This window comes from Lissotriton vulgaris, chromosome 4_1, assembly GCF_964263255.1.
Source record: "Lissotriton vulgaris chromosome 4_1, aLisVul1.2, whole genome shotgun sequence".
Lineage (NCBI taxonomy): Eukaryota > Metazoa > Chordata > Amphibia > Caudata > Salamandridae > Lissotriton > Lissotriton vulgaris.
Window position 1 is genome coordinate 202294494 of NC_141691.1, and position 24645 is coordinate 202319138.

At 48.9% G+C, this 24645-nt stretch overlaps 1 protein-coding gene across 2 annotated transcripts in view; it reads right to left on the minus strand.

Moving 5' to 3' along the window:
* Positions 1 to 24645, minus strand: part of STAG2 (STAG2 cohesin complex component) — a 1316830-nt gene that overhangs the window by 930741 nt on the left and 361444 nt on the right. For both annotated transcript variants that reach the window (XM_086918500.1, XM_086918501.1), the window contains 2 exons: positions 21187 to 21263; positions 20093 to 20297 (listed from right to left, as the gene is read on the minus strand). In XM_086918500.1, coding sequence (XP_086774626.1) covers positions 20093 to 20297; positions 21187 to 21263 — 282 coding nt within the window. The remainder of the gene's footprint in view (positions 1 to 20092; positions 20298 to 21186; positions 21264 to 24645) is intronic.

Genomic DNA, 24645 nt, shown 5'->3' on the forward strand with positions numbered 1-24645 from the left:
AACGGCTGCAAACCGATAACAAACTGCTTAGGGACAAACTGGACGACCAGGAAGGGCGCTCCCGACGCAATAATGTCCGAATTTTAGGTGTGCCAGAATCAGAAGACACGGGGGCTATGGACCTCTACGTGGAGGACTTGGTCAAAACTCGGCTTAAGCCCAAGGGACTCTCGAACTTCTTCTCCGTCGAAAGGGCGCACCGCGTTCCAGGAGGCAAGCCCAAGTCGGGGGCCGCACCGCAACGGATACTGGCTCGGTTGTTCAATTTCCGGGATCGGGACGCCATTCTGCAGACCGCTAGAGTGGCACCGACCATCCAAATCCAGAACTCGAGGATTGCTTTCTTCCCGGACTATACGGCTGAGGTATCTAGGAGGAGGAAAACGTTCCTGGAAGTCAAAAAGACCTTGAGAGATAAAGAACTGCCGTACTCCATGCTCTTCCCGGCTAGACTACGGGTGGTAGCAGACAAGAAAGTGTGGATCTTCGACTCCCCTGGAGCAGCCCGGGACTGGCTGGAGGGTTGGCACACCGTTGGACGACAGCGCAAAACACACAGACCGGATCGAGACCGTGGAGGAGGTAGCGGAGCGGGCTCGCAAACATCGGGTCGAGTGGAGGGAACGGACCACTCACCATCCCATGGGTTTGAAGGAGGAGGCGGGAAAGAATGAACCCGACCTTGGACTCTGGACACTAAGCAGTCGCCGAACGCCGAACTAACCTATACTTTCCACAGCTACACGTAGACGCCGGCATGGCTGCCCCAAAAGCCTTCAGGGAAGCCGCCTGCCTGGGGAGACACTCTCCCCCCTACAAGCAAGTACTCTGGTTTTGGGATGGGTAAAGCACTCTGCTAAGTTGGGGTGGCGGGCAGTTGGAGGTCCGTTAAGCAGGGGGGCAGGGAGGGGGGTTTGTTCTGAATTGTTTATGTTAGGAATGTGCATTATGGGTCGAAGACAATGTTTCAGTACCTATGGGAATCAGAACACATTGCTTGGAACGGACAGTGACGTTATGCCCCCATGATGCCTCTGAACGCTTTGCTGCGCAACGACGCAGCCGCTACACCGGTTACGTCTCTGGGGCACTGCATCATGTACCTAATCCCACCCGATGGCTAACAATCCCGTACCGGCAGAGGGGGTGACCCACTCTGACGCACAGTGCCCACCTATGACCTTGCTGTCCTGGAATGTGAGAGGTTTGGGGGACAAGGTTAAGCGGGGATTGGTATTGACGGCTATTAAGCGCTTGCGACCTACTGTGGCCCTGTTGCAAGAGACGCACCTGGTGGGGGGGGGGCACGAAGGCCTTGGATAGGCGAGGCTACAAAATGTGGGCCCACTCTGCTTTCACGTCCGGCTCCAGGGGGTCGGGCATTCTAATACAGAAGAACTCACGTTTCATGCCCCTATCAATTAAAACGGATGATCAGGGCTGCTTCGCGGCCGTGCAGGGACAATGGGAGGGGAAACTCTTTAATCTGGTATCAGTGTATGTGCCACCAGCTTTACACTCGGTCCACCTCCCAAGACTAGGGGACTTCCTTTTAACTCTCCCCGAGGGTGAGACCATACTAGGAGGGGACTTCAACGTGGTCATAGACCCACAACTTGATAAACACCCCTCACCCAACCAGACAGGGGGGGAAACATACTTTCGACGATTTACCACGGCCATGGGCATGACAGACATTTGGAGACACCTACACCCGGGCACGAAACGATACACATTTCACTCCGCGGTGAATGGCAGCCTGTCACGCATCGATTATTTCCTGTCACTGGGGGAGGCCCTTTGTCATGTAGATACCCTGGAGATTCACCCTCGTGGTATTTCGGACCACTAACCGCTCACACTGACGCTTTCCCTACAGACGAGAGCACGTAAGCGCATATACCCCATGCACGCATCATATTTTAAAATCCCACAGGTTCGCAAAGCACTCAAACGCGCCACGAAACACTACTTTCTTGAAAATACACATTCAGTACGCTCTCCGGCAACGCTCTGGGAGGCCTATAAAACAGTTCTGCGGGGACAAGCCATCAACACCATAACCGGACATAAGAAACAACAATCTCAGGAACTAGCCGACCTAGAGATTACGTTGAGGGAGCGGACGGCGGCGCATGAGTCTCACCCTTCTCCCACTGCCCTACACGCACTCACTCTCCAGCAACAGCTGTACAATGATCACCTGCGGTTGGTGGTCAAGGGTCTCTTAACCGACACTCAGAACAGGATCTATGAAGTGGGGGACAAAGCGGGGAAAATGCTGGCGTGGCTCGATAGACGCGAGGGTAGCTCCAGGGGGGTCCAACATCTGAAAGATGAACAGGGAGTGACACACACCGATCCGAGGCGCATAACAGAACTACTTGCGTCCCATTTTGAACGAGTGTACACCCCGGCTCGTACAATTACACCTGAGAGTGCCAGGGCGCTCTTGGCACCGATTGAGGTTCGGACCCTCTCACCGGAGGCATCGAGCGAGCTGGAGGCAGACATCACAGCCGACGAAATCCAACTGGCCATTAAGGCACTGAACCCGGGCAAAGCATTGGGACCGAATGGGATACCCGTAGAATGGTATCAAGTGATGCCGGACACCCTTAGCACGCATCTGCTGGGGATGTTCAAGGACTGCCTGGAGAGGGGTTCCCTTCCACCAGACCAGCGTGAGGCCACTATAATACCAATCCCCAAGCCGGGTAAACCCCCGGAGGACTGCTCCTCCTATCGGCCAATTTCATTATTAAACGCGGAAGTGAAAATCTTGGCCAAGCTTTTGGCACAGAGGATCCTGCCCCATCTGTCCTCGATTGTACACCCGGATCAGTCCGGGTTTATGCCGCACAGTAACACAGCTCTGAACTTGCGGCGACTGCATGGTATCCTGGCCAGAGCTGACACCATCACCACGCCGGCAGTGATCCTGGCACTTGACGCCAAAATGGCATTTGACCTGGTGGAGTGGGAGTACCTTTTCGAAACACTGACGCATATGGGGTTCGGGCCTCGCTTTCTAGCGTGGGTTAAACTGCTGTACACAGCCCCGATGGCTCATGTGGTGGCGAACGGCCACATTTCCCGCTGGGTCGGGGCACGCGACAGGGGTGCCCTTTGTTGCCCCTGTTGTTTGCCATCTCCTTGGAACCACTTGCGACTTTTATACGAGCCTCCCCCCTCCTCAAGGGTATACCGGGGACCGGGGGTTGGGAAGACCGTCTGTCCCTCTACGCAGACGACATGCTGCTGTATCTAACAGACCCCGAGGAGGGAATACCGGCCTTGTTACGCATTTGTGACACGTACGGCAGGATTTCCGGCTACACGCTAAATTGGTCCAAGTCAGAGATATATGTCCTCCGGGGTCCGGCTCCGGACCTCGACGATACTTGCCCGCTGCGACTGGCGGGATCATCCTTTAAATATCTAGGCATACACGTCACTGAGGACCCGGTCGAATTCATAGATAAGAATCTGAAGCCGCCCCTGGATAGACTCAAGCGGGATGTGGAGTTCTGGTCCGGCCTGCCGTTAACACTCCTCGGCAGGGCGGCGCTTTACAAGATGATGGCGTTACCACGCTTCTTGTACGTCCGACAACTCGCCCTATCCTGTGCCACCCAAATTCTTCCAGAAAGTAGCAGCTCTAGTTTCCAACCTACTTTGGGGCAACCTCCCGGCGCGAGTGGCACAATCCAAGCTACACAGAGACTGGTATAGTGGGGGCATTGCGCTACCGAATCTCAAATTGTATTATTGGGCTGCACAATTGAGGCCCATTAATCAATGGATACACGCACCACACACCGAGCCAGCATTTCACTCGGACAGGGAGCAGTTGGGAGCTGATAGTCTGTTAGGTCCACTATATGATCACCGCAAGGTGCGTACTCTGGTCGGCCCCACCAAGTTAACGGTGCAGATATGGCATGCAGCTACGGCAGCTCTGGGCTGGAAGGGGAGAATCACAGGGATGACTCCGCTGTGGGACTCTCGCGCACTGGGCAACCTGAGGAACACCAAGGGATTCACACAATGAGACACAATAGGCATCTCCGTGGTGGGTGACCTGTGGGAGAGGAATGAAGTGATCCCCTTTGCCCGACTAAAAGAACTCTATGAGCTCAACGACAGGGAGCTCTACAGGTACATTCAGGTACGCCACGCACTGCTTGCAGCCATTCCAGCAGACACACTACTCCCAGAGTCCTCACCCTTGGAAGATCGCCTACTCACAGATTGCATGTTAGAACGGGCAACATCCCTCACTTACCGTAAGCTCCTCAACAACAGCCCTGAACCAACATCACACCTGAAGGAGAAATGGGAAGGGGAGGTTAGCGACATGGATGAACATGAATGGAACGCAGCTCTTGGGTCCCCTAAAGAAATCGGCATCTCGGCACGCATGCGACTGATGCAATTTAAGATCCTGCACAGGGTTTACTATACAAGGACGATGTTGCATCGTATACAAAGGGCGCCCCATCCCTACTGTCTGCGCGGGTGTGGGGAGGAGGGCACGTTCTTCCACACCATATGGGACTGCCCTAAGATCCAGGAATACTGGAGGCAAGTACTCCGCACACTCTCACAGGCATTAGATCACTCCATATTACCTGACCCACGGAGGTGCAAATATATGGGAACCTACCGACTTGACCCGATACGAGCAACTTTGGGTCACGGCGGGGCTAATGGTAGCGAAACGCGACATAGCACAGCGCTGGGGGGCAGCAGAACTCCCAACCAAGTCCCAATGGTGCTTGAACATGGATCGAGTGATGTTGACCGAGCGAGCAGTGTACATCAACCGAGCCTGCCCCGGGAAATGGAATAGGATATGGCTGAAGTGGAATGAGTACAGGGGGGACATCTGCGAACCCTTGCGGGAGGATGATCTGGATGAATCTGACGAGGAGGGCTAAACCTGGGCGGGAGGGGGGAGTGTGGGGAGGGCCTGGGCTGCTGTAGGAGGTCGCCTCTTAGAGCTTAGACAGATGAGTCAAAGGGGGCAGGGGCGGTTGGGGAGAATAGAGGCATGTACGTACTGGGTAGGACTGTCAGGTTCCCATGCTCCAAAGAGACACTAGAGACTTAAAAAGCACTGATTCGTGTCAGACCACACTGTCATTCCTAACTGTTGTTGTTATGAGTTTGTTATTTTTCAAAAAACAAAAAAAAACTCCATCAAAACCTCAATTCCTGCATTGAACAATTGCTCAACTGGCACTTTTATTTTTTCAGCACTCTCTGTCAAGAACTTTATTGTTATTGTGGTATGATTGTCCATTTTGCTGAAAATCTCTATTTGCAATGATCCTCCGATAGCGGCCGGCCCTCGGGGTTGTAGGCATTCCGCTGTGTGCTATGCAAAGTGCAATAAAGGTTTTGGAAAAAAAAAAAAAAAGAATTCCAATTCGCATGAGTGTAGGGGTTCGAAAGGAGGTCCCATGAGTACTATATTTAGGTTCCAGACTGGTGAAGGTGGGTATTTTGGAGGAATCACTCTTTGAGACCATCCATAAAAGACTTGATTGCTGGTACCCGAAACAGTGAAAGGTGTTGTCTGTTTTGGCGATCTGCTGCTAAAGCAGCGAGGTTTAGTCTTATAGAAGAGTATGCTAGGTTGCCTCTTTGAAGATGCAGTACGTAACATATAATGTTCTGACACCCAGATCCCAATCAGATGAAGCTAGGTTCATCTGATTGGGATCTGGGTGTCTGATTTCTCCATGGTTCTGAGTTAGAAGATGGGGTGTGAGGCGTAGCCTTTGATGAGGAACTACTGAAAGCTCCAGGAACGTTGTGTACCATGGCTGTCTCGCCCATGTGGGAGCAACTAGGATCATTGTGAGTGACTGTTGCCGTAGTTTGCGTGCCACCAGCGGAATCAGTGGTGCTGGGGGAAAAGCGTACGCAAATCTGCCTGACCAGTTCATCCATATCGCATTGCCCTGTGACAACGGATGTGGGAACCTGGCGGCAAAGTACTGGCATTTTGAGTTTTCTTTTGTGGCAAACAGGTCTATCTCTGGGTGACCCCACTTTTTGAAGAATGGCTGGAGTACTTGGGGGTGAATCTCCCATTCGTGTAGTTGTTGGCTGTGTCTGCTGAGCAGATCCGCTATTTGATAGTCTTTTCCTGTGAGGTGTTCTGCCAGGAGAAAGATGTTTTTTTGGAATTGCCCACTTCCATATGCTCTGTGCCAAATGGGACAGCTGTGGAGTGTGTTTTCCGCCCTGTTTCTGGATATAGTACATGGCTGTCATGTTGTCCATCTGGATCAACACAGTCTTGTTGTACAAGTATTTCTGGAATGCTTTTAGGGCTAGAAATATTGCTAGCAACTCTAGTTGATTGATATGCAGTCTCTTGTTTGATTGTCCAGAGCTCTTGCACTGTGTAGTGAAGTAGGTGGGCTCCCCAACCTGTCAGTGATGAGTCTACTGTTAGTACTAGTTGTGGAACTCCCAGATATTATTGTGTGTGGGATGGTTGTAGGTGGGATTTTGGGTAGTTTATTGAAAAACCTAGGTTGTGTAGCAGCTGAAGTGTCTGAGACGTGTCTCTTAGACACTGTTTGTACGATTTTGGTTGTATTAGCCAATCGTCTAGGTATGGAAACACGTGGATGTGTTGCCTCCTGAGATGTGCAGCTACTGTCGCTAAGCATTTTGTGAACATTCTTCGAGCCGTGGTTACCCCGAAGGGGAGATCCTTGAATTGGTAGTGTTTACCTTCTATTGTGAACCTGAGATATTTTCAATGAGCTGGATGGATGGGTATGTGAAAATACGCATCCTTGAGGTCCAATGTTGCTAGGAAGTCTCCTTGCTGGAGCAACGGGAGCACTTGCTGTAGTGTGATCATATGGAAGTGCTCTGACAGCATGTATTGATTTAGGGGTCTGAGGTCCAATATTGGTCTGAGGGAACCATCCTTCTTGGGAATAAGGAAGTATAGTGAGTATACTCCTGTCTCTTGGTGTTGGAAAGGGACTAGCTCTATGGCCCCCTTTTCCAGCATGCATTTCACCTCTTGTTGTAGCAGGGTGATGTGTTCTTTGGACATAGGACTGTGTCTGGGTGGTATGTTGGGTGTAGTAGAAGTGAGTTCTAGGCAATAACCATACTGGATAATTTGTTTTACCCACCTGTCTGTGGTAATTGTGTTCCAGACTGGTAGGAATTGTTGGATTCTGCCTCCGACCGGTGTTAAATGGTCTGGAGGTAGTGTGATGGAAGTCACTGTTTTGCGGCAGTGGAGACTCTGGTATTATTGCCTCCACGTCGTCTTCCCTTATTAGTGTTGCCCCTATAATCTCCTCTGTTGGGAGTTCTTGTTAAATGTGTAGGAAGGTGGATACCTGACTATGGTTGCCCCCAACTTTTTTCCAGGTGTTTTGCTGGTTTTCTGACTTAGTTGACCTGGGGCCCTGCCAATCAGGACCCCAGGCCTACTGCTCTCTCTCTAAAATGGATTCCATGTACCTTAGGTACATTTCCAATTGGTACTGGGCCACCTTATCAGACCCTGTAACTCAGGGCATAGGTGTACCCAGGGCCTACCAGGGGCTGAAGCATGTATTATGCCACCCCTGGATGGCCATCTAAATCTGACACAACTGGCTGCACGACAGCTGGGGCAAGGTGGTGTAATCACCCTTTGCTCTAGATATAGTATACCTATATCTAACCCTAACAATGGACACACAGATTCCTATCAGTCACTCCTATGGCAGGCCTTGACAATCCTGAAGGCAGAGTGCTTGGAATCGGGTGAGATGGTGCTCTGGCATGAGCTGAGCCCGTCTGCAGCTTGCGGAACCAAGTCCTAATAGCTGTTCCATGATAACGCATACCATATACTCTTAAGTGCATTATAATCCTCGCGGTTAAATGCTATCTTTGGTATTGCTTTATCAAAACATGTCGAGTAAGGTGTCATACGAATTGGAATACTAACCCCTTGCCAATTCTGGCGACGGGGTTAGCATTCCACCCTTCTAGAGGGACACGACATGTATGTAACTGTGAACCCCGTTTAAAGTTAACTCAAGCCTCAGCTCCACAAAATGGATGCTGCCACCACAGACACAAGTCTGACCTCCTGCTGCTGGGAGTCCTTCCAGCGAGGAGAGCTTGGACAAAGGGTTTCCTGTCAGGGGCGGTGCTAGCACCATCCCAGACAGGGTTTTGTGTATCCTGGGTAGGCAGGGCTTTACAGGAAGGTGACTGCAAGTGGCACCCCGGTGCTCACTACGCATCTGCCGGCTAGAACCAGTTCCAGGGGCACACCAGCCCCTGGCCTGGGGAAAGTCCGGCATGGGAGAGGGGTGTAACCACCCCCCTTCCTGGTCCCACCCCTAGGGCAGGACCTAGTCGCGTACCCACCCCTTTCTTTAGGATAAAGGCAGGAGCGGGGACCCTTCCAAATCAGATCATCTTTGAATCAAGAAACTACTTTCTACGAAAGGAACTCTCGACTTCTTCTCAAGATTTCTCCGTTGTGGCTAAGGAGTAGTCACCCTGCATCCGCAGGCACCATCTAAGAACTCTGCGGTTTGCTGCACGTCCTTCCTCAGCAATCCGACCGACCAGCACGACGAGACCCGGCTTCCCTGGCACCTCTGACGTCTACCTACCTCTACAGCTAAGCTGAGAACCGTAGGTGCGACGAGACCTCGAGGGACCGGCCATCATCAGAACTGCACGACTCCTATCCAGCACGACCGCCGAGGGATCCTCTGGTGAGTGCTTTGGGGTCCGAGAAGCCCCGACCCTGAGCAGCTCCAGCACCGAAGTCCAGCCTCCCAGCATCTTCACGATCTGCGTGGGGCCCTTCTGCTTTTTGCTGCTCACCGCGTTGTTTAGCTACTAGCCCGCTGGCTTGTGGCCTTCTTAACGACGCCCGACGACATCACTGCTGCTGGTCTGGTTGCTCCAGACTGGCCCTTGCTCCCTTCCAAAAGAGGAGCACCCCGGACCCTCCTGGTCCACACCAGACGCCATTTTAGGTCCACCGCGTGGGCTTAAATTTGCCAAGACTTGTTGCCCCAATCCTGAACCCAGCGACGTCGACAGCATCATCCATCGTGGGACAGCTCGCACCTCCATCCTAGTCGCCGACAACGCCTCCTGGTCCGTGAGACTGCAGAGCACAGCGTCGCCCACTCACCTAGTCGAGGTGACTACAATCCGGTGCCCTCCTGGTGCCATCTGACTACTAGCTAGTAAGTCACGAACTTGGTCCCCTCTGCTTTCAGGTGTCATCCATCTTCGATCCAGGCTTGGATCACTCGAACAATCTTCACTGGTCGCCCGCCAGCAACTTCTTTCTTCAGGCTCCTGGTTCGTCTACGAGGATTCCCGACGTCTTTTGAGACCTATGCAGCTGCAGCCCCTGGGCTAGGTAACTTCGGCATTTCTGTCGTTTTCGATCTACCTTGTCGGGTTCGCCCGAGAACACTAACTTTGTCTTTACTAGCTCCCATAGACTTTGTCCCGCATCCCGCGTGAGAGTGCACACTCTGCACCCGAGTCTCCTAGGCCTCCTACTAGTAATCTGAAGGTTCAGTAACGTAGTCCTAGCGATTCCAAAGCCTATTAGTACAGTACTTACCTGCTAGTAATTTCGCATTCCACTTCCATAGTATATGGTTTTCCGTGCCCCTCGGGCATTTGTGTAAATTGTGCAACTTATAGTATTTTCGTAAGAGTTTTGTTGTGTGCTTAGGACCCTGTCCTCAAAGAGTACAGGGCTGTTGTGATCTAAATAAATACACTGTTTATTTTCATAACACTTGTGTGGTGTCCTTTCACTTGGTGTTCAAGGGGTATATGTGATGGTATAACAGCTGGCTTAACACGCCCTCTAGAGTTTAGCCCGAAGACTGCTCGTATCCACGCTACTAGGATAGCTGGTCTATAAGGTTGACTTACAACCAATCACCATAAGGGTTGTTTGGACTGATACAAAGTGTTCACTAGAATAGTGAACATTATATATCAGGCCAACTTCTCACAAAAGATCCTTGGGTGTTGCTTTTGTATGTAGAAGAGGTTTGTGAAGTATTGCCCAGTGTAGCTGCTCTGTATGAGGAGCGTCGAAAGGAACCTCTGTGTTGTTGAAACTGCAATGCACCCATTGATTTTGCAGTTTCTGTATCCTTTTTCATTTTGTCTAAGATGGTGTCGACTGCAGGCCGGAAAAGGAAGTCTTGATTGACTGGTTGGTTAAGAATGGGGGATTGCACCTCGTTCTTAAAGCCAGAAATACGTAGCAATGCATGTCTTCATAGTAAGACGCTAGTGTTAATGGACCTGGCTGCAGTGTTAGCTGCGTCAAGCGAACATTTAATGGAGGAGTTTGTAATAAATTTCCCCTCCTGTATGAGGTCATTAGCTTGGGCTTTGAAAGGCTCAGGCAGGTGTTGCATTAAACTTTGAAGCTGGTCATAGTGTGCTCTGTCGTAACGAGCTAGAAGAGCTTGTGTATTTGCAATTCTCAATGAATTGGAAGCCTGTGATGCTACCCTTTTACCCGAGGTCTCTAGTATTTAGGACTCTTTATCGGGAGGTGGAGCTTCTCCTGTTGTCTGTGAGTTGGCCCTTTTGAGTGCATTAGCCACTACTAGTGAGTAATGGTAACTGACCTCTTATAAGTAGGGTCTGTAGGGGCCACTCTACATTTCTTTTCAATCCTGGGATTGATTACGCGTGCCCTGGCTGTATCTTTAACCCCTTCGCTGCTCATGACTAGCTCAGCTCGTCATGCAGTACACTGGTCGTGTGCTCATGACGAGCTGAGCTCGTCATGAACAATGGGAATCCTGGAGTTACAGCACTCCAGGGGAATTCCCTTAGCACTGATGTGGTTAAATATATCTGGCATGTGTTTTAATACCCCTTTCAACATAGGAAGTGTTCTGATATTTTTCTCTGAAGTAGGGAATGTGTCAAATAAAAAATCTTCGTCTATAGGGTCATTGTGCATGTCTACGTTGTGGTACTGCGCGGCCCTATCTATTAGCTGGTTGAAGACAATGGTGTCTTCAGTAGGTGACTGCTTTGATGGGTATGAGGTGTCAGGGATGGGATGCGTGTCATATGGATGAGTCGGCTCATCCCATGGATTATTTTGAGGGTTAGGATCCCCTGGATAGTCATAATCATGTTCAGGATCTTCCCCTGTGTCGTCCTCATTGTTCCCAGAGTGCGTAGGAGAGTAAGGAGCAAAAGGCGTAGTAGGCATAGTGGTATAGAAAGGAATGATGTCCGCTGATACTTTTAGAACCGTTTTTACCCCTCCTGACTTTCTTCCCTCAGACTCCCCCAGTTCGGCCCTGTCCAAATTCAACGATGCCTTGAGTACTGCGGTCAACCTTATTGCCCCTTTAAGACGCTGCAATCGGCGTTCGGGCCGCAAGCAGGAACCATGGTACTCGGACATACTGCGTGCGGAGAAAAAGGCATGTAGGAAGTTGGAGAAATCCTGGAGATTCTCGCGCAGCACTGTCGATAGAGACAGGTATAGCTCAGCAATGAGACTATCATAAAAACATCAGAGCTGCCCGTAAGTCCCATATTATCTTCCAACTCTCTGAGGCTGGCAACGACTCCAAACTGCTGTACCAGGTTCTCTGCACATTCACCAAGCCCGTCGCTTGCGACAGCCCAGAAGTGCTGACCCAAAAACTGTGCGATGACACTGCTGGGTTTTTTTCCGATAAAATTGATGCCATTTATCGGAATATTTCCCAATCAAGCCTATCCGCGGATGAATACGACTCCTCTTCCAGTCTCCAATCTGGAATAGCCTGCGCTGCTCCAGCTACGCTATCTTTCATCCCCGAGATAACCTTGGACCAAGTCAACTCCCTGATTGGGACTATTAAATCTGGTAGCCCAGTGGATCCTGTACCTGCCCGTGTCATGCACCTTATTGGGAGTGTCCTCAGCCCCTCCATTCTGACGGTGATCAACCGCTCCCTGTCGGAGGGATTGGTCCCCCGGGAGTGGAAGGAGGCCATGGTCAAGCCTATCAGGAAAAACACCACCATCCCCTGGTCGGACATGACCAATCTGAGGCCAATCTCCCTTCTGCCGTTCATCGGCAAATTAACGGAGAAGCACGTTAATCACCACCTCTCCAGCTTCATTGAGCAGACCGGCAGTCTAGACCATTCTCAGTCCGGGTTTAGGCCTAGGCACAGTACCGAGACTGCCCTTCTCTCCGTCACGGATGCCATACGCCTGTCCCTGGACAGAGGGCTGTCAGTGGTGTTGGTGCTGTTGGACTTATCCGCAGCATTCGACACCATATCCCACGCCATTCTCCTCACCAGATTAAAGGAGATAGGCATTGACAGTTCTGCCTTGGCGTGGTTCACCAGCTTTCTCTCAGAGCGTACTCAGAAGGTGAATATGGGCTCTTTTAGCTCCACTTCTGCCAGTATCATCAGAGGAGTCCCGCAGGCCTACGTTGTTTAAAGTATATGTCTCCTCTTTGGCCAACATGACGAGGTCCTTCGGGTTTATACCTATCTCCTACGCTGACGATACGCAGCTGCTGTTCACTTTTAAGACCTTTACCCCGGAGATAAGACAATCGTTCTCCAACGGCATGACTGCAATCGCCAGCTGGATGGCCAAGAACTTTCTCCAGTGCAATGTGGGAAAGTCTGAGGTCATGCTATTCGGAGAGGCAAGAATCCTGTGGACCCCCGACTGGTGGCCCTCCAGCCTGGGTCAGGCCCCGCTCCCGAAACAGGTAGTAAAAAACCTGGGGGTCCGTATAGATCATGACCTTACCCTTTTCCATCATGCCAGCACTACGGCAGGGTCCTGCTTCCACATTATCAGCCTCCTTCGGAAAGTGTTCCCCCTTCTACCAGATAATACACTGAAGACCCTGGTCCAGGCCCTCGTTCTGAGTCGCCTGGACTATTGCAATGGCCTATTCTTAGCAGCCAATGAAGGAGTGCTCAATAAACTGCAGGTGGTGCAGAACACCGCGGCACGGCTGGTAACTAACACCCCCCCTAGAACGCCGTCCCTCCCCCTCCTTAAGGCCCTTCACTGGCTTCCCATCCGGAAACGGGTGGAATTTAAGATTAGCTGTGTGATACACAAGAGTCTACACAATCAGGGACCCCACTACTTGGCAGATAAATTTGTGTACCATCGTCCTTCCCGCAATCTTAGGTCCAGTAACCAACTGTTACTTCAGGTTCCCAGACATTACAAGACCAGACAGGGAGGCCGTGCCCTCTCCATCATGGGCCCACGTCTTTGGAACAACCTCCCCCTCTCCCTTAGAGAATGCTCGAGTCACTCAGCTTTCAGGAAATACCTAAAGACAGTACTATTCTAGGAGGTGCTTTGCTCGACCTGTTTACCTCACAGCTCCGCGCGGAGATACACCTTCGGGTGTGATGCCGGCGCGCTACAAGCCCATAAATAAATAAAAATAAATAAATGAAGGGTCTAGAGGGAAAAGTCCCAAAGTCCTTTTTCTTTGGAGGAATGGGGGAATGAGAGTCCGTGTCCAATGGCCTCTTCTTCCTGTGTAGGACTGTGACTTTACCAGTCTCAGGGTTTATATATATTTTTGTATGATCGTCTGATGGATCTTGACGGAAGAGTTCTTCTTCCACTGTCCGTGGCTGTGTCTTTGACTTAGTCTTTTTTGGTTCGACTATTGCCTCCGGGTCGATAACCTTTTTTGGTTCGACGACTTTCGGTGCCTTATTGCTCTCGCGGCTCGGCCTCTTTGACGAGTGATTGCGAGTGATTGCGGATCGACCGGATCTTTAGGTTCGATACGCTTTCTGTGCTCGACAGGTTGTTTAGGTTGACTATCTTTCGTCAAGTCGATGAAATTTTTCGGATCGACCAGTCTTTTAGGAGCACTTGTCTTTGGTTCGATGCCTTTCTTTGGTTCGATAACCTTCTCTGGCTAGACCACAGGCTTCGGTACAACGCCCTTTGTGTCGGCGACCTTCTTCGGTTCGACGACCTTCGGCACAGCAGCCTTCTTTGGCTCGACGGCCTTCATCGGTACGACGCCCTTCGGTTCGGCGCCCTTTGGCTCGACGGCCTTCTTTGGTTCGGCGCCCTTAGGCTCGACGGCCTTCTTTGGTTCGGCGCCCTTAGGCTCGACGCCCTTCGGCTGTACGGCCTTCGGTTAGACGCCCTTCGGCTGTACGGCCTTCGGTTCGACGCCCTTCGGCTGTACGGCCTTCGGTTCGACGCCCTTCGGCTGTACGGCCTTCGGTTCGACGCCCTTCGGCTGTACGGCCTTCGGTTCGACGCCCTTCGGCTGTACGGCCTTCGGTTCGACGCCCTTCGGCTGTACGGCCATAAGGCCTTCGGTTCGACGCCCTTCGGCTGTACGGCCTTCGGTTCGACGCCCTTCGGCTGTACGGCCTTCGGTTCGACGCCCTTGGGCTGTACGGCCTTCGGTTCGACGCCCTTCGGCTGTACGGCCTTCGGTTCGACGCCCTTCGGTTCGACGCCCTTCGGCTGTACGGCCTTCGGTTTGACGCCCTTCGGGTCGACGACCTTTTTGGATTCTAGAACCTTCTTTGGGGTAACGTTACTTGGACCCGGGGTCTCTGAAGGCTTAATCTTTGTTTTCGGAGTCGAGCCGGACGGCGGGGCTGCTGAATGATGTTTTGGATCTTGGCTAAGGCCTTTAGGCGATGCCTCAACCGGAGCCTTCTGTAACGGGGTAATTGGTGTCGGGGGCAATGTACTCATGTTTGCCCCAGTGGGATTTCGTGATCTGAGTCAGAGTGGTCCTCGACCATGACTATCTCTAGATCCGAATCTTGCGCTTCTGGAAGTTCTTGTTCATCCTCGAAGATGTTGTCTGGTTCCGGTGCCTGTCGCTGCATCTCTTGCCTAGCGGACCGTCGAATCCGGATGGTTTTCTTCTAACTGAATTGGGCACAGGCTGGGCAGGTTTCTTCCTTGTGGTCTGGTGATAGGCACTTGTTGCATATTGTGTGTTTGTCAGTATGCAGGAACTTGGAGTGGCATTGTGAGCACCTTTTGAACGGGCTATTTTCCATCGACAGCAGGCCAACGTGGCATGGAAAAGGCCCAACGGCCCGCGTCGACGACCGGGTCGAGATGGAAAGCTTGGTCGAGTCCAGAAGTAACAAGCGAGAACAATACCGTCTAAGTCGAAGGCCTTTTGGCCTCTAGAAAAGTTTAGTTTAGATTCCGAAGTTGGAGTATAGGAATAACATCCGAACTTGAGCAGCTACCCTTTTGCCTGAAGCCTCCAGAATCTTAGACTCCTTGTCTGGAGGCGGAGCCTCGCCAGAAGTTTGCGAATTAGCACGTTTACGTGCATTGGATACTACCCAAGAGTCTAAAGGCAGCTGTCCCTTAATGTATGTAGGGTCCACTGGTGCGGGCCTATATTTTCTCTCTATTCTGGGGTTAATGACCCGTGCCCTGGTTGTTTCTTTAAATATGTCCCCTGCATGTTTAAGCACCCCTTTTAACATTGGCAATGTTTTGACTGTTTTCTCCGAAGTGTTGAAAGTGTCAAAGAGGAAGTCTTCGTCAATGGGATCTGCATACATCTCCACATGGTGATTGTATGCTGCTCTTTCCATCAATGCATTGAAAGCAGCTGTGTCCTCTGTAGGCAAAGTCTTAACAGGGTAACCAGTATTGTCTGGAATTGGCTGAGAGTCTCCAGGATCAACAGGGTCAGACCATGGTTGATTTGGATGTCCTGGTTATTGTCCACCGGATAATTGTACTGTTCATTATCCTCCTACTCCCCGTACTCATCTGTGCGTGTGGGAGAATATGTATAAGTCTCTTGCACATATGGTGTGATAGGCTCAAAGAGAATTGGAGATGTAGAAGTGTCTTTTCTTTTTGAGTGGTATCTTATAGGATTCAGAGTAAGTGTCTGGTATGATTTTCCTTTTTAATAGTGTAACTTTGCCAGTATCGGGGTCAACATACAGTTTTGACTATTCCTCTGTTGAGGGCTCCTGCTCTTTATGGTGCTTTAGCTCTTTCCACCGATATCGCCTTTTTTGTTGGTGTCGGTTCGATTCCGGTTTTAGGTTCGACCGCTCTTGGCTTCACGTGTGTAGGAAGTCCGAATTGTATTGGTCCGAGAGACTTCTGTGTTTCAACAGTCTTTTTAGTCTGTATGAACTTTTTTGGAGCCGTAATTGTTATTGATCCGACTGTTCTCGTTTGTTCGATAACCAATTTTTGGCCTTGTGTCGTCTTCGGAGCTTGCTGCTTCGGAGCGATGTTTTGCTGCCTCAGCTCGACGGACCCCTTCGGTTCGATCCTTGCCTTCGGCTCAAGTGTCTTTGTGTGCACCGGCCTTGGTTTGTAGACTTTGTTTAGTTTCGACAACCGTCTTCTGGGCGAGTCCTTTGTTTGTGTTGCTTGGTGTCGACATAGATCTTGTCGGTTCGACGGCCTTTAGCTTAAACGTGGACATGGGTGTACTGGCTCTCGGATCGACAACCCTTGTATGCGACCCAGCCGGGTCGACGACCTTTTGCTTTTTGGTCGGCTCAGATGGATCCACACTTCTTGGTCCGAAGACTGAAGTCAATTAGTTTTGGTTTCTGTCTTGGTTCCATCACTTTCGGTTTCGATTTTATCAGTCTTTGGTAATGTTGCACCGATGGCTCTTGTGTTATATTCTTAGCCGGGCTTAATTGCAGGGCTATAGAATCGATGTTATGATCTTGGCTAAGGCCTTCCGGCGATGCCTCGACCTGAGCCTCCGGAAGCTTACCAGTAAATGTATTGGGCTCCTTACTTACGGTTGGCCCAGTGTCCTCGCCGGAGTCGTCCTCGACGGCTCCGATGCCTGGATCGTCGTCCCCTACCTCGACGATTTCTTCTTAGTCGTCGATGTAGTAGTTGGAGTCATGTTCTGACCCCTGCTCCGACCGCTGAGTCCTCAGCTTGGACGACCTCCTCGTCATCCTCAAAGATATTATCCTGCTCAGGCGCTGACTTCTGCATCGTCTGCCTCGCTGCTCGTCGAACCCAAAATGTCTTTTTCAATCGAAATTGAGCACAAGCTAAGCAGTTGGCTTCATTGTGTTCTGGAGATAAACACTTGTTACACACCGGGTGTTTATCTATGTGTGGGTATTTAGAGTTACAGTTGGGGCATCTTTTGAATGGACTTCGTTCCATCGACGATCGGTCCCTTGGTGTGGAAAAGGCCACGCGGCCCAATTCGACGTCCTGAGTAGAAAACAACAGGAATAAAGTTGTCGGCACCGATCGAATAACAATATCGACGACACCGAAGGCCTTTTGGCCTTTAGAAACTTCTAATCAATTCCGAACTCAGAGTTACGAAAGTACATCCGAACCCAATGGTGGATAAAAACAATCTGAGGATGGAGAGGATGCCCATGTGCACTGTAGTCCAGGGGAGGAGCCACCTATCTCGTGATACTTCGAAAACTCTTCCAGGACAACAATGTGCAATCATCCGGACCCAACACTAGGCGGCGATCTATGCACAGATATAAATTCAGCAGCCCACATGCCTCCAACACTATTTTTACGGGTGTTACTAGAGGTAAAAGGTTGAGACCAATGGGTACTTTCCTGGGGGGGGGGTACACCCCCTATTATGCCACCCTCCAGTGGGAGGCTGGCATAAGCCTCAACCTAATTGGCTGGGTCCCCCCATCTGCAAGATGGCGGGGACTTAGAGTGGTGCTTCACCTCGCCTCCCCCACCAGAGGGGCAGAGTTGGCAGATGTGGGCACATCTCTCTTCCTCACTTGTTTTTCCAGCCGGTTCTCTTGCCCAAAGTGGGGGTCAGAACCAATGGGGACCAGTTGCAGAAAGCAGACAGTGGCCTAGGGAAGCTCACAAAGGCGGCAAGCCTTTGAAGCTTCCCTTTCGTAGACCCTGTCCATCCTGAGGGAGGAGGCTTGGCACCTCCTCCCAGGATGAGAATTGTTTCAGGCCCCAGAGAGCAGCAAGCTCTCGACCCAGTGGGCCAGAAACAGGTCTGGTGGTGGCAGCTGAAAGCAGCCACTCAGCTTGGACATTAGTGGTAGGTTATTTTTCAGGGAGCATCTTTAAGATGCCCTCTGTGTGCATTTTTCATTAAATCCCACACTGGCATCAGTGTGGGTTTTATGTGCTGACAAGTTTGATACCAAACTTCTCAGTTTTCAGTGTAGCCATTATAGTGCTGTGGAGTTCGTAATGACAAACTCCCAGCACCATATACTATTAATTGCAGCTAGGCACTTACAGTGTCTAAGAATGGACTTAGGCACTGTAGGGGTACTGGGCTCATGCACCTTAAGACTCATCACTGGCATAGGGCGCCCAGCTAGAGGGGTGACTCATCCATGCCAGGGCAGTGGATTGTAGGTATGGCACCCAGGGATGTGTGCCATGTTGACTCTTCTCTTTGTTCTGCACCAAGCCACACAGCCTGCAAAGGCAGTGTGTGAGTGTAAAGGTACAGAACCTCGAAGGGTGGCAAAATAAGTGCTGCAGCCCTTAGAAGCATTCCCCGGTCAGAGTGCCCTGGGTACCTGTGGTACCATTTACAAGTGGCTGACCTGTGGCCGGAGGTGCTAATTGGGTTTGGGTTTCAATTAAGTATAGGGAAAAAACATGGGCCCTGGGTTCCTGATTAGACCAGGGCACACTCAGTCTAAGCACATCAGCGGTTTAGCAGAAATTGGGGGCAACCATGCAAAAAGAGGCCACTCTCTCACATCACCCCATCTTCAAGATGACAGGGGCTGAAAAATATGCTTCACCTCGCCTCCCCCACTTTAGGGGTGGACTTGGCAGAGGTAGGCACACCTCATTCTTCTAGGTTTTCCCGCCGGTTTTCCTGACAAAGTCTGGGTGTAAACCAAGGGCTGCAATCTGTGCTAGCAGCAGAGGCTGGGGGTGGTCGATATGCAAAGGAAGCAGGCCTTTGAAACTTCCCCTTCAAGCACTAGTCCATTCTGGGAGAGGGGTTGAGACACCTCTGCCCAAGATTTGCATTATATCTGGTCCCAGGGAGTAGAAGCTCTCCACACGGGGGGCAGAAACATGTCTTTGTGTAGCAGGCTGCCTAAAGCCAGTCACTTCCCACACCAGGCTTATTAGGTTTTCAGGGGGGACATCTGAGGTGCCCTCTGAGAACATGGGTTAATAAATCTCACTGGCAGCAGCGTGGATTTAATACAAGAAGTTGTTTGGTACCAAACACTCCTGATTTCAGTGAAGCCATCATGGAGCTGGGGAACTCTAGTTGTCAAGTTCCCAGCGCATGTACTCAATATGGCTTCTCTGTAACTTACACTACACTAATAGTGTAGGAGCATATCTGCTCATGCAGATATGTCCACAGCTGTGATAGTGTGTACCCTGCCTTGGGGCTAGAAAGGTCTGCTAGAGGGGTGACTTACCTATATCTAAGGCAGTGCTAGTTGGCATGGCACGCATGCAATGTGCCATGTCGACTTCGTTTTGTCAGCACCAGGCCATGCATGCTGCAGGGGCAGTCTGCATGGGCTACGTGAGGGGTCTTCCTTCCCAATATCTTAGGTGCCCATGTACCTTTTACTAGGGACTTACAGGGGCCTGAAGGACCAATGTGAATCCGTTTTAGGGAAAATACACAGGCACTAGGGACCTAGACAGCAGGGACCCAGTACTCTACAGTTAAAGTTGCATCATAAGCCAGGCAAAAAGTGTTTGGGGCGTGGGCGTGGGGGGGATTGCTGTAATGCAACAGAATGCCATTTCTCACAGGTATCAAATGATTTCAAGATTAAGCAACTGGGGCGATCCCTTACAACATAACAAATACACTTCGCAGCATTACACAATAACATTGCCTTTCATTACTAGCATAAAAATAACCACTAATTTACAACAGGAGCACAATTCAGTGGGCTTATTAATAAAGATGTGTCTTCGCTGATAGAAGTGGACTACTTAAAGCATCCTTGAAAATATACAGCCTTGCTATCAACACTTTCAAAATACTTAATCTGGACAGGAAAATCAAGTAGCATTGACAACTACTAACCTGCTAATGTGCTTGTGTGTCGAAATGCTCTAACTTGGGAATCTGAGAGTCCTGTAAGTAGCGATATAACTGTATCCATCATATACTCATCATATATGATACTGTATTGACACTGCCGCACCAACACACCAATGAACTCACAAAAACTCGATTTGAACTTCTTCCACTGAGGTCCAGCAATAGTGAGTGGGTAATCTCCACTGTCCTACAAAGAAAAATCACATTAAGTTCATTTATTTATTTTTTTAAACTGAAAAAGTCAGTTAAGTATAGTTGCATGCAGGAACCCACTTACTCAATACCACGTGGCATTACAACTGAAAAACCTAACAAGGCATTTTTATAATAAGACACTTACTAATTCAAAGCAAATACTGAATTGAATTCTCCAGACTTCAAAGGATTTTAAAGATCAATTCAAGTGACTGCTCAGGCAATGTTAGAAAAACAAGCGAATGGAGGAGGTTTAGCACAAAGCAAAGATTAGGTAAGATGTGGAGGATGAAAGAGTGAGAGAATGGCCCATGGAGCTGTACAGTGAACTGACTGGAAGAGAGAATGGAAAAGAACCAGAGATACACAAGCAGTCCTTTTCTCAAGGTATTCAGGCTGTGTGAGTAAGTGCCTCTTGACATTGTTAGCCCACATTTTGTGACTGGAATGTGATGTGGTTTTGATTGTACTGCACAGGGTCCCTGCCAATCAGGTCCCCTGTGCCAGTGCTTCTTCCCTAAAACAGTTCCACAATTGGCTCTTCACGCCCCCTGTATGTCCATAGTAAACGGTACCTGGGCACCTAGGTCATTGGGATTGAAGAGGGACCCCTCACATAGGCAAAGCACACAGCCCCTCTAGCATGCATACCCTGGTGCAGACAAAATGGCAGTAGGCATGGCACACTGTGTGCCATGCCAACAAGCACTGCCTAAGGTATAGGTAAATCACCCCTCTAGCAAGCCTAACAGTCCTATGGCAGGGTTCACTATAACATGTGTGGGCATATCTGCATGAGCAGATATGCCTCTACAATATTTAACTCTATTCCTAGATATTGTAAATAAAACATTCAAAATATAAATTAATCTTTCACAAACCTCATCAAATTCTTCTGTCATCTTTCGAATTATTTCAGAGTTCTGCATGTGTCGGAACATCTCACCACTGACCACACCTGCAATTTAAATATGGTTGATAGAAGATTACATTTTATTTTTATTCAGAATGATTTTTGGAAACCAACAAATCTAGTAATTTCAATGTTGCGTTCCATATTTAAGTCTGGTAGCCTAGTGAAGGCTCAGCAATAAGGGGGACACCAATTAACCAAGCAAATAAAAGGACTACTTTCAATGTACTTTTAGGAAAAGTCTTTAAGTAGACTTATTTGAAGGACACATTTTGAGGATTTTTCTTGGGAGTCTTAGCGCAGTACATATTACTAGGTAGTGTCTGGTGTGAGCCCTGGTATTTACCACTGGAGACCCAGGCCCAACAGTACGATTACTCTCCAATGGGAATATCAAGTTTACTTACTTTAGGACCTTAATTCTCACACTGCAACAAAGGCTCTCTTGGAGGTGGTAGTAGTTAGAAACGTGGGTTACAGTCTCATACAAATACTCAATAACATTGTCCAGTGAAAGCTGAAACTTCAAAGGACAATTTGACTCATTTATAGTTAAATGAATAACAAAGAGTCCTTGGACAAACCGGGATTGCAGTAGCTTACAACTGGTATTCAACACTGATGCAACTCAAATTAGGTTTCACTCTTAGGGATGTCAGGGTGAGCAGCGAAGGGGTTATGGATGCAGGTTGTTAGAAAAAAAAAAATACATGCAACAGTTTGAATCGTGGGACATTTTGTACATTAAGCCTAATAAATTAGTCAGGAAAACCATGCTTTTTAAACAGATCTATTTTATTCCAAATGTGCCAAAGTGAAATCTTAGGTCTTAGCTGCTCATAACCTTTGCCTTCAAATTCTGATGACCCTGAAGACCTGCTCAAAGCACAGTTTTCAAATTAATGGCCTAAAATCTTAGGTCCACCACTTTGTTACAGAACAGACCCTACTTCTCCTCCTCCATTAATCTAAATTAAAAGAAAAAGAAAATCAAGCAGGTAATGTTTATAACCACCGAATCCTTAAACGAAAAGAAAGTAGAGCAAACCTTTCCTATCAAAAACTCATTTGACATGTGTTTAAGTTTTAAAGTTTACTGTATGATTAATATAAAGTTTTTCAATAGGCAAACCAAAATTTGAGCCTAAAAGAGGGAGGTTTTTGCAAGTTTGAGCAAGTTGGCACAGGAAGAACTGAGACTCCTCTGAATTCTATCATGACAAAAAGGAGCAGTAAGTTATTTTGGGTAAGTAGCATGAAAAGCCCTAAAAACCAGCACCAGTGTTTTAAATAGAACCCTCTTTCAACTAGGCAGCCAATGCAACACGGAGTGCCTTTGACAGAGACCTATACCTGGGAAGTTAAAGTACAAGTCTAGTGGCAAAATTTAGGACCACCTGCAGCCTATGAAGTTGTGCCTCAAAGTTATGAGCGCGAAAATCATTGTTTACCTTGGGCCTAAAGGGAAGAAATCAAACTTTTTTAAAGGATTTATTCAAAGAGAAAAACATGCCAGCCACCGACAGTACTTGAGGGGAGGAGGAAAGAACACTGGCAAATCTGACTCCTACGTTTTTTGCAACTTCCAATGGAGGTGGAGGAGGGGGCATAGAATCCAGGCACTGCATAGTGGGGGGAGAACAGATTAGACTTACCAAAAAAAAGAATTTCTGTTTTGTCTGTGTTACATTAAAGTGGTTGTAGGGAGCAGGCTCTGCATATACTATACCTAAGTAAGGTATAGTGTGCAGAGTCCAGTGGATCCCCAGAGGTATGGCAGAGGCTTAAGTACATAGTAAGGTGACTCCTTTCAGTGATAGTGCGCATGGGCATGGACTCCATTGTTAGATTGTTTTCCCGCAAGAGGGTGAGAATAGAGTAAGTGTAGTAGAGAGTTGTCCATGCATAAATAATGTAAATAATGAGAACTGCAACTACAGGTGCCCAGGGAGGTGGGAGGGAGCATGTAAATCTACAGCTCCACATGCCAAGAACAGATACTTACTGGGTAAGTAACATAATCCGTTCAAGGCATGTGTGCTGTAGATATACATGCTTTGCATAGACTATATAGCAGTATTCTCCCAAATTAGTGGCTAACCAGTGTTGCAGCAGTCTCAAAAAGTGTCTTTAGCACTGCTTGGTCTGCATTTGCCAGTTGGCGTGCTAATACATCCAAACAAAAGTGTTTGGTAAATGTGTGTGGTGTACTGTAGACCATTTTGCTGCTTTACAGATGTCAGCTATAGGGATGTTAACTAAAAAGGCCATAGATGCCCCTAACTTTGCAAGTGGAACGCGTTCTAGGGAGAATAGTTAAAGGTATTTTAGCTTTTGTGTGTGAAGAGTGGAAAGAACACAGGTAACTCAACTGATTGGTTAATATGGAAAGCAGAAACCACTTTGGGAAGGAATCTGGGATTGGTGCGAAGAACGAACCTATCTTTATGGAGTCGAAAAAAGGGTTCTTCCAAGGTGAATACCTGTAGCTCACTAACTCTCCTTAATGAAGTTATTGCAATGAAGAATGCAACCTTCCATGAGTGAAACTAAGGGATACTTGTGTAGTGGTTCAAAGGATGGACCCATAGGTCTTGCAAGTATAATATTAAGATTCCACATTGATGCCGGGGGAATTCTTGGTGATATAACTCTCGTTAATCCTTCAAAAAAGGCTTTGATAACAGGAACTTTGATCAAAGACAAATGCTGTCTGTTTTGTAAATATGCAGCTACTGCTGCAAGATGCAACCGAATTGATGTGTTAGCCAGCCCACATTGCTGTAGGTGCAGAAGGTAACAAACCATGTTCTGCACAGAAGCATCCAGAAGGAGAATTTTGTTGTTACAGTGGACAAATAGTTTCCATTTACCTGCATAGCAAGCTCTGGTAGTAGTTTTTTTGCTTCCTTCAGAACAGTCAGAAAATCTGGAGGCACATTTAAATATCCAAACTCTAGGATAGGCAAATATCCATGACCAATTCATCCATATGGCATTGCCTTTGGAAAGAGAATGTGGGAACCTGGAGGCGAAGCTTTGACATTGTGTGTTGTCTGCTGTGGGGAAGAGTTCTATTTGAGGATATTCTCAATGTCGAAAGTATGGAAAGAGAATTTGGAGATGAAGTTGCCAGTCGTGAATTTGTGACCACCTTCTGCGGAGGAGGTCGGCAATTTGATTGTTCACTCCAGGGAGGTGGTCTGCCCGAAGGTGAATTTTGTGATAGACAATTTGGAAATGGGCAATCTAAGACAACTTTGGCTGCGAGATGAGACTGAAAAGCTTTCAGCGCTAGAAATACGTCTAAAATCTCTAGATAGTTGATGTGGAGTGGTTTGTGTTTTGCCGTCTCGGAGACCGTGAATTGTGTAATGATGGAGATGTGCTCCCCAACCTGTGAGATGTGTCTGCTGTTAGCACGACT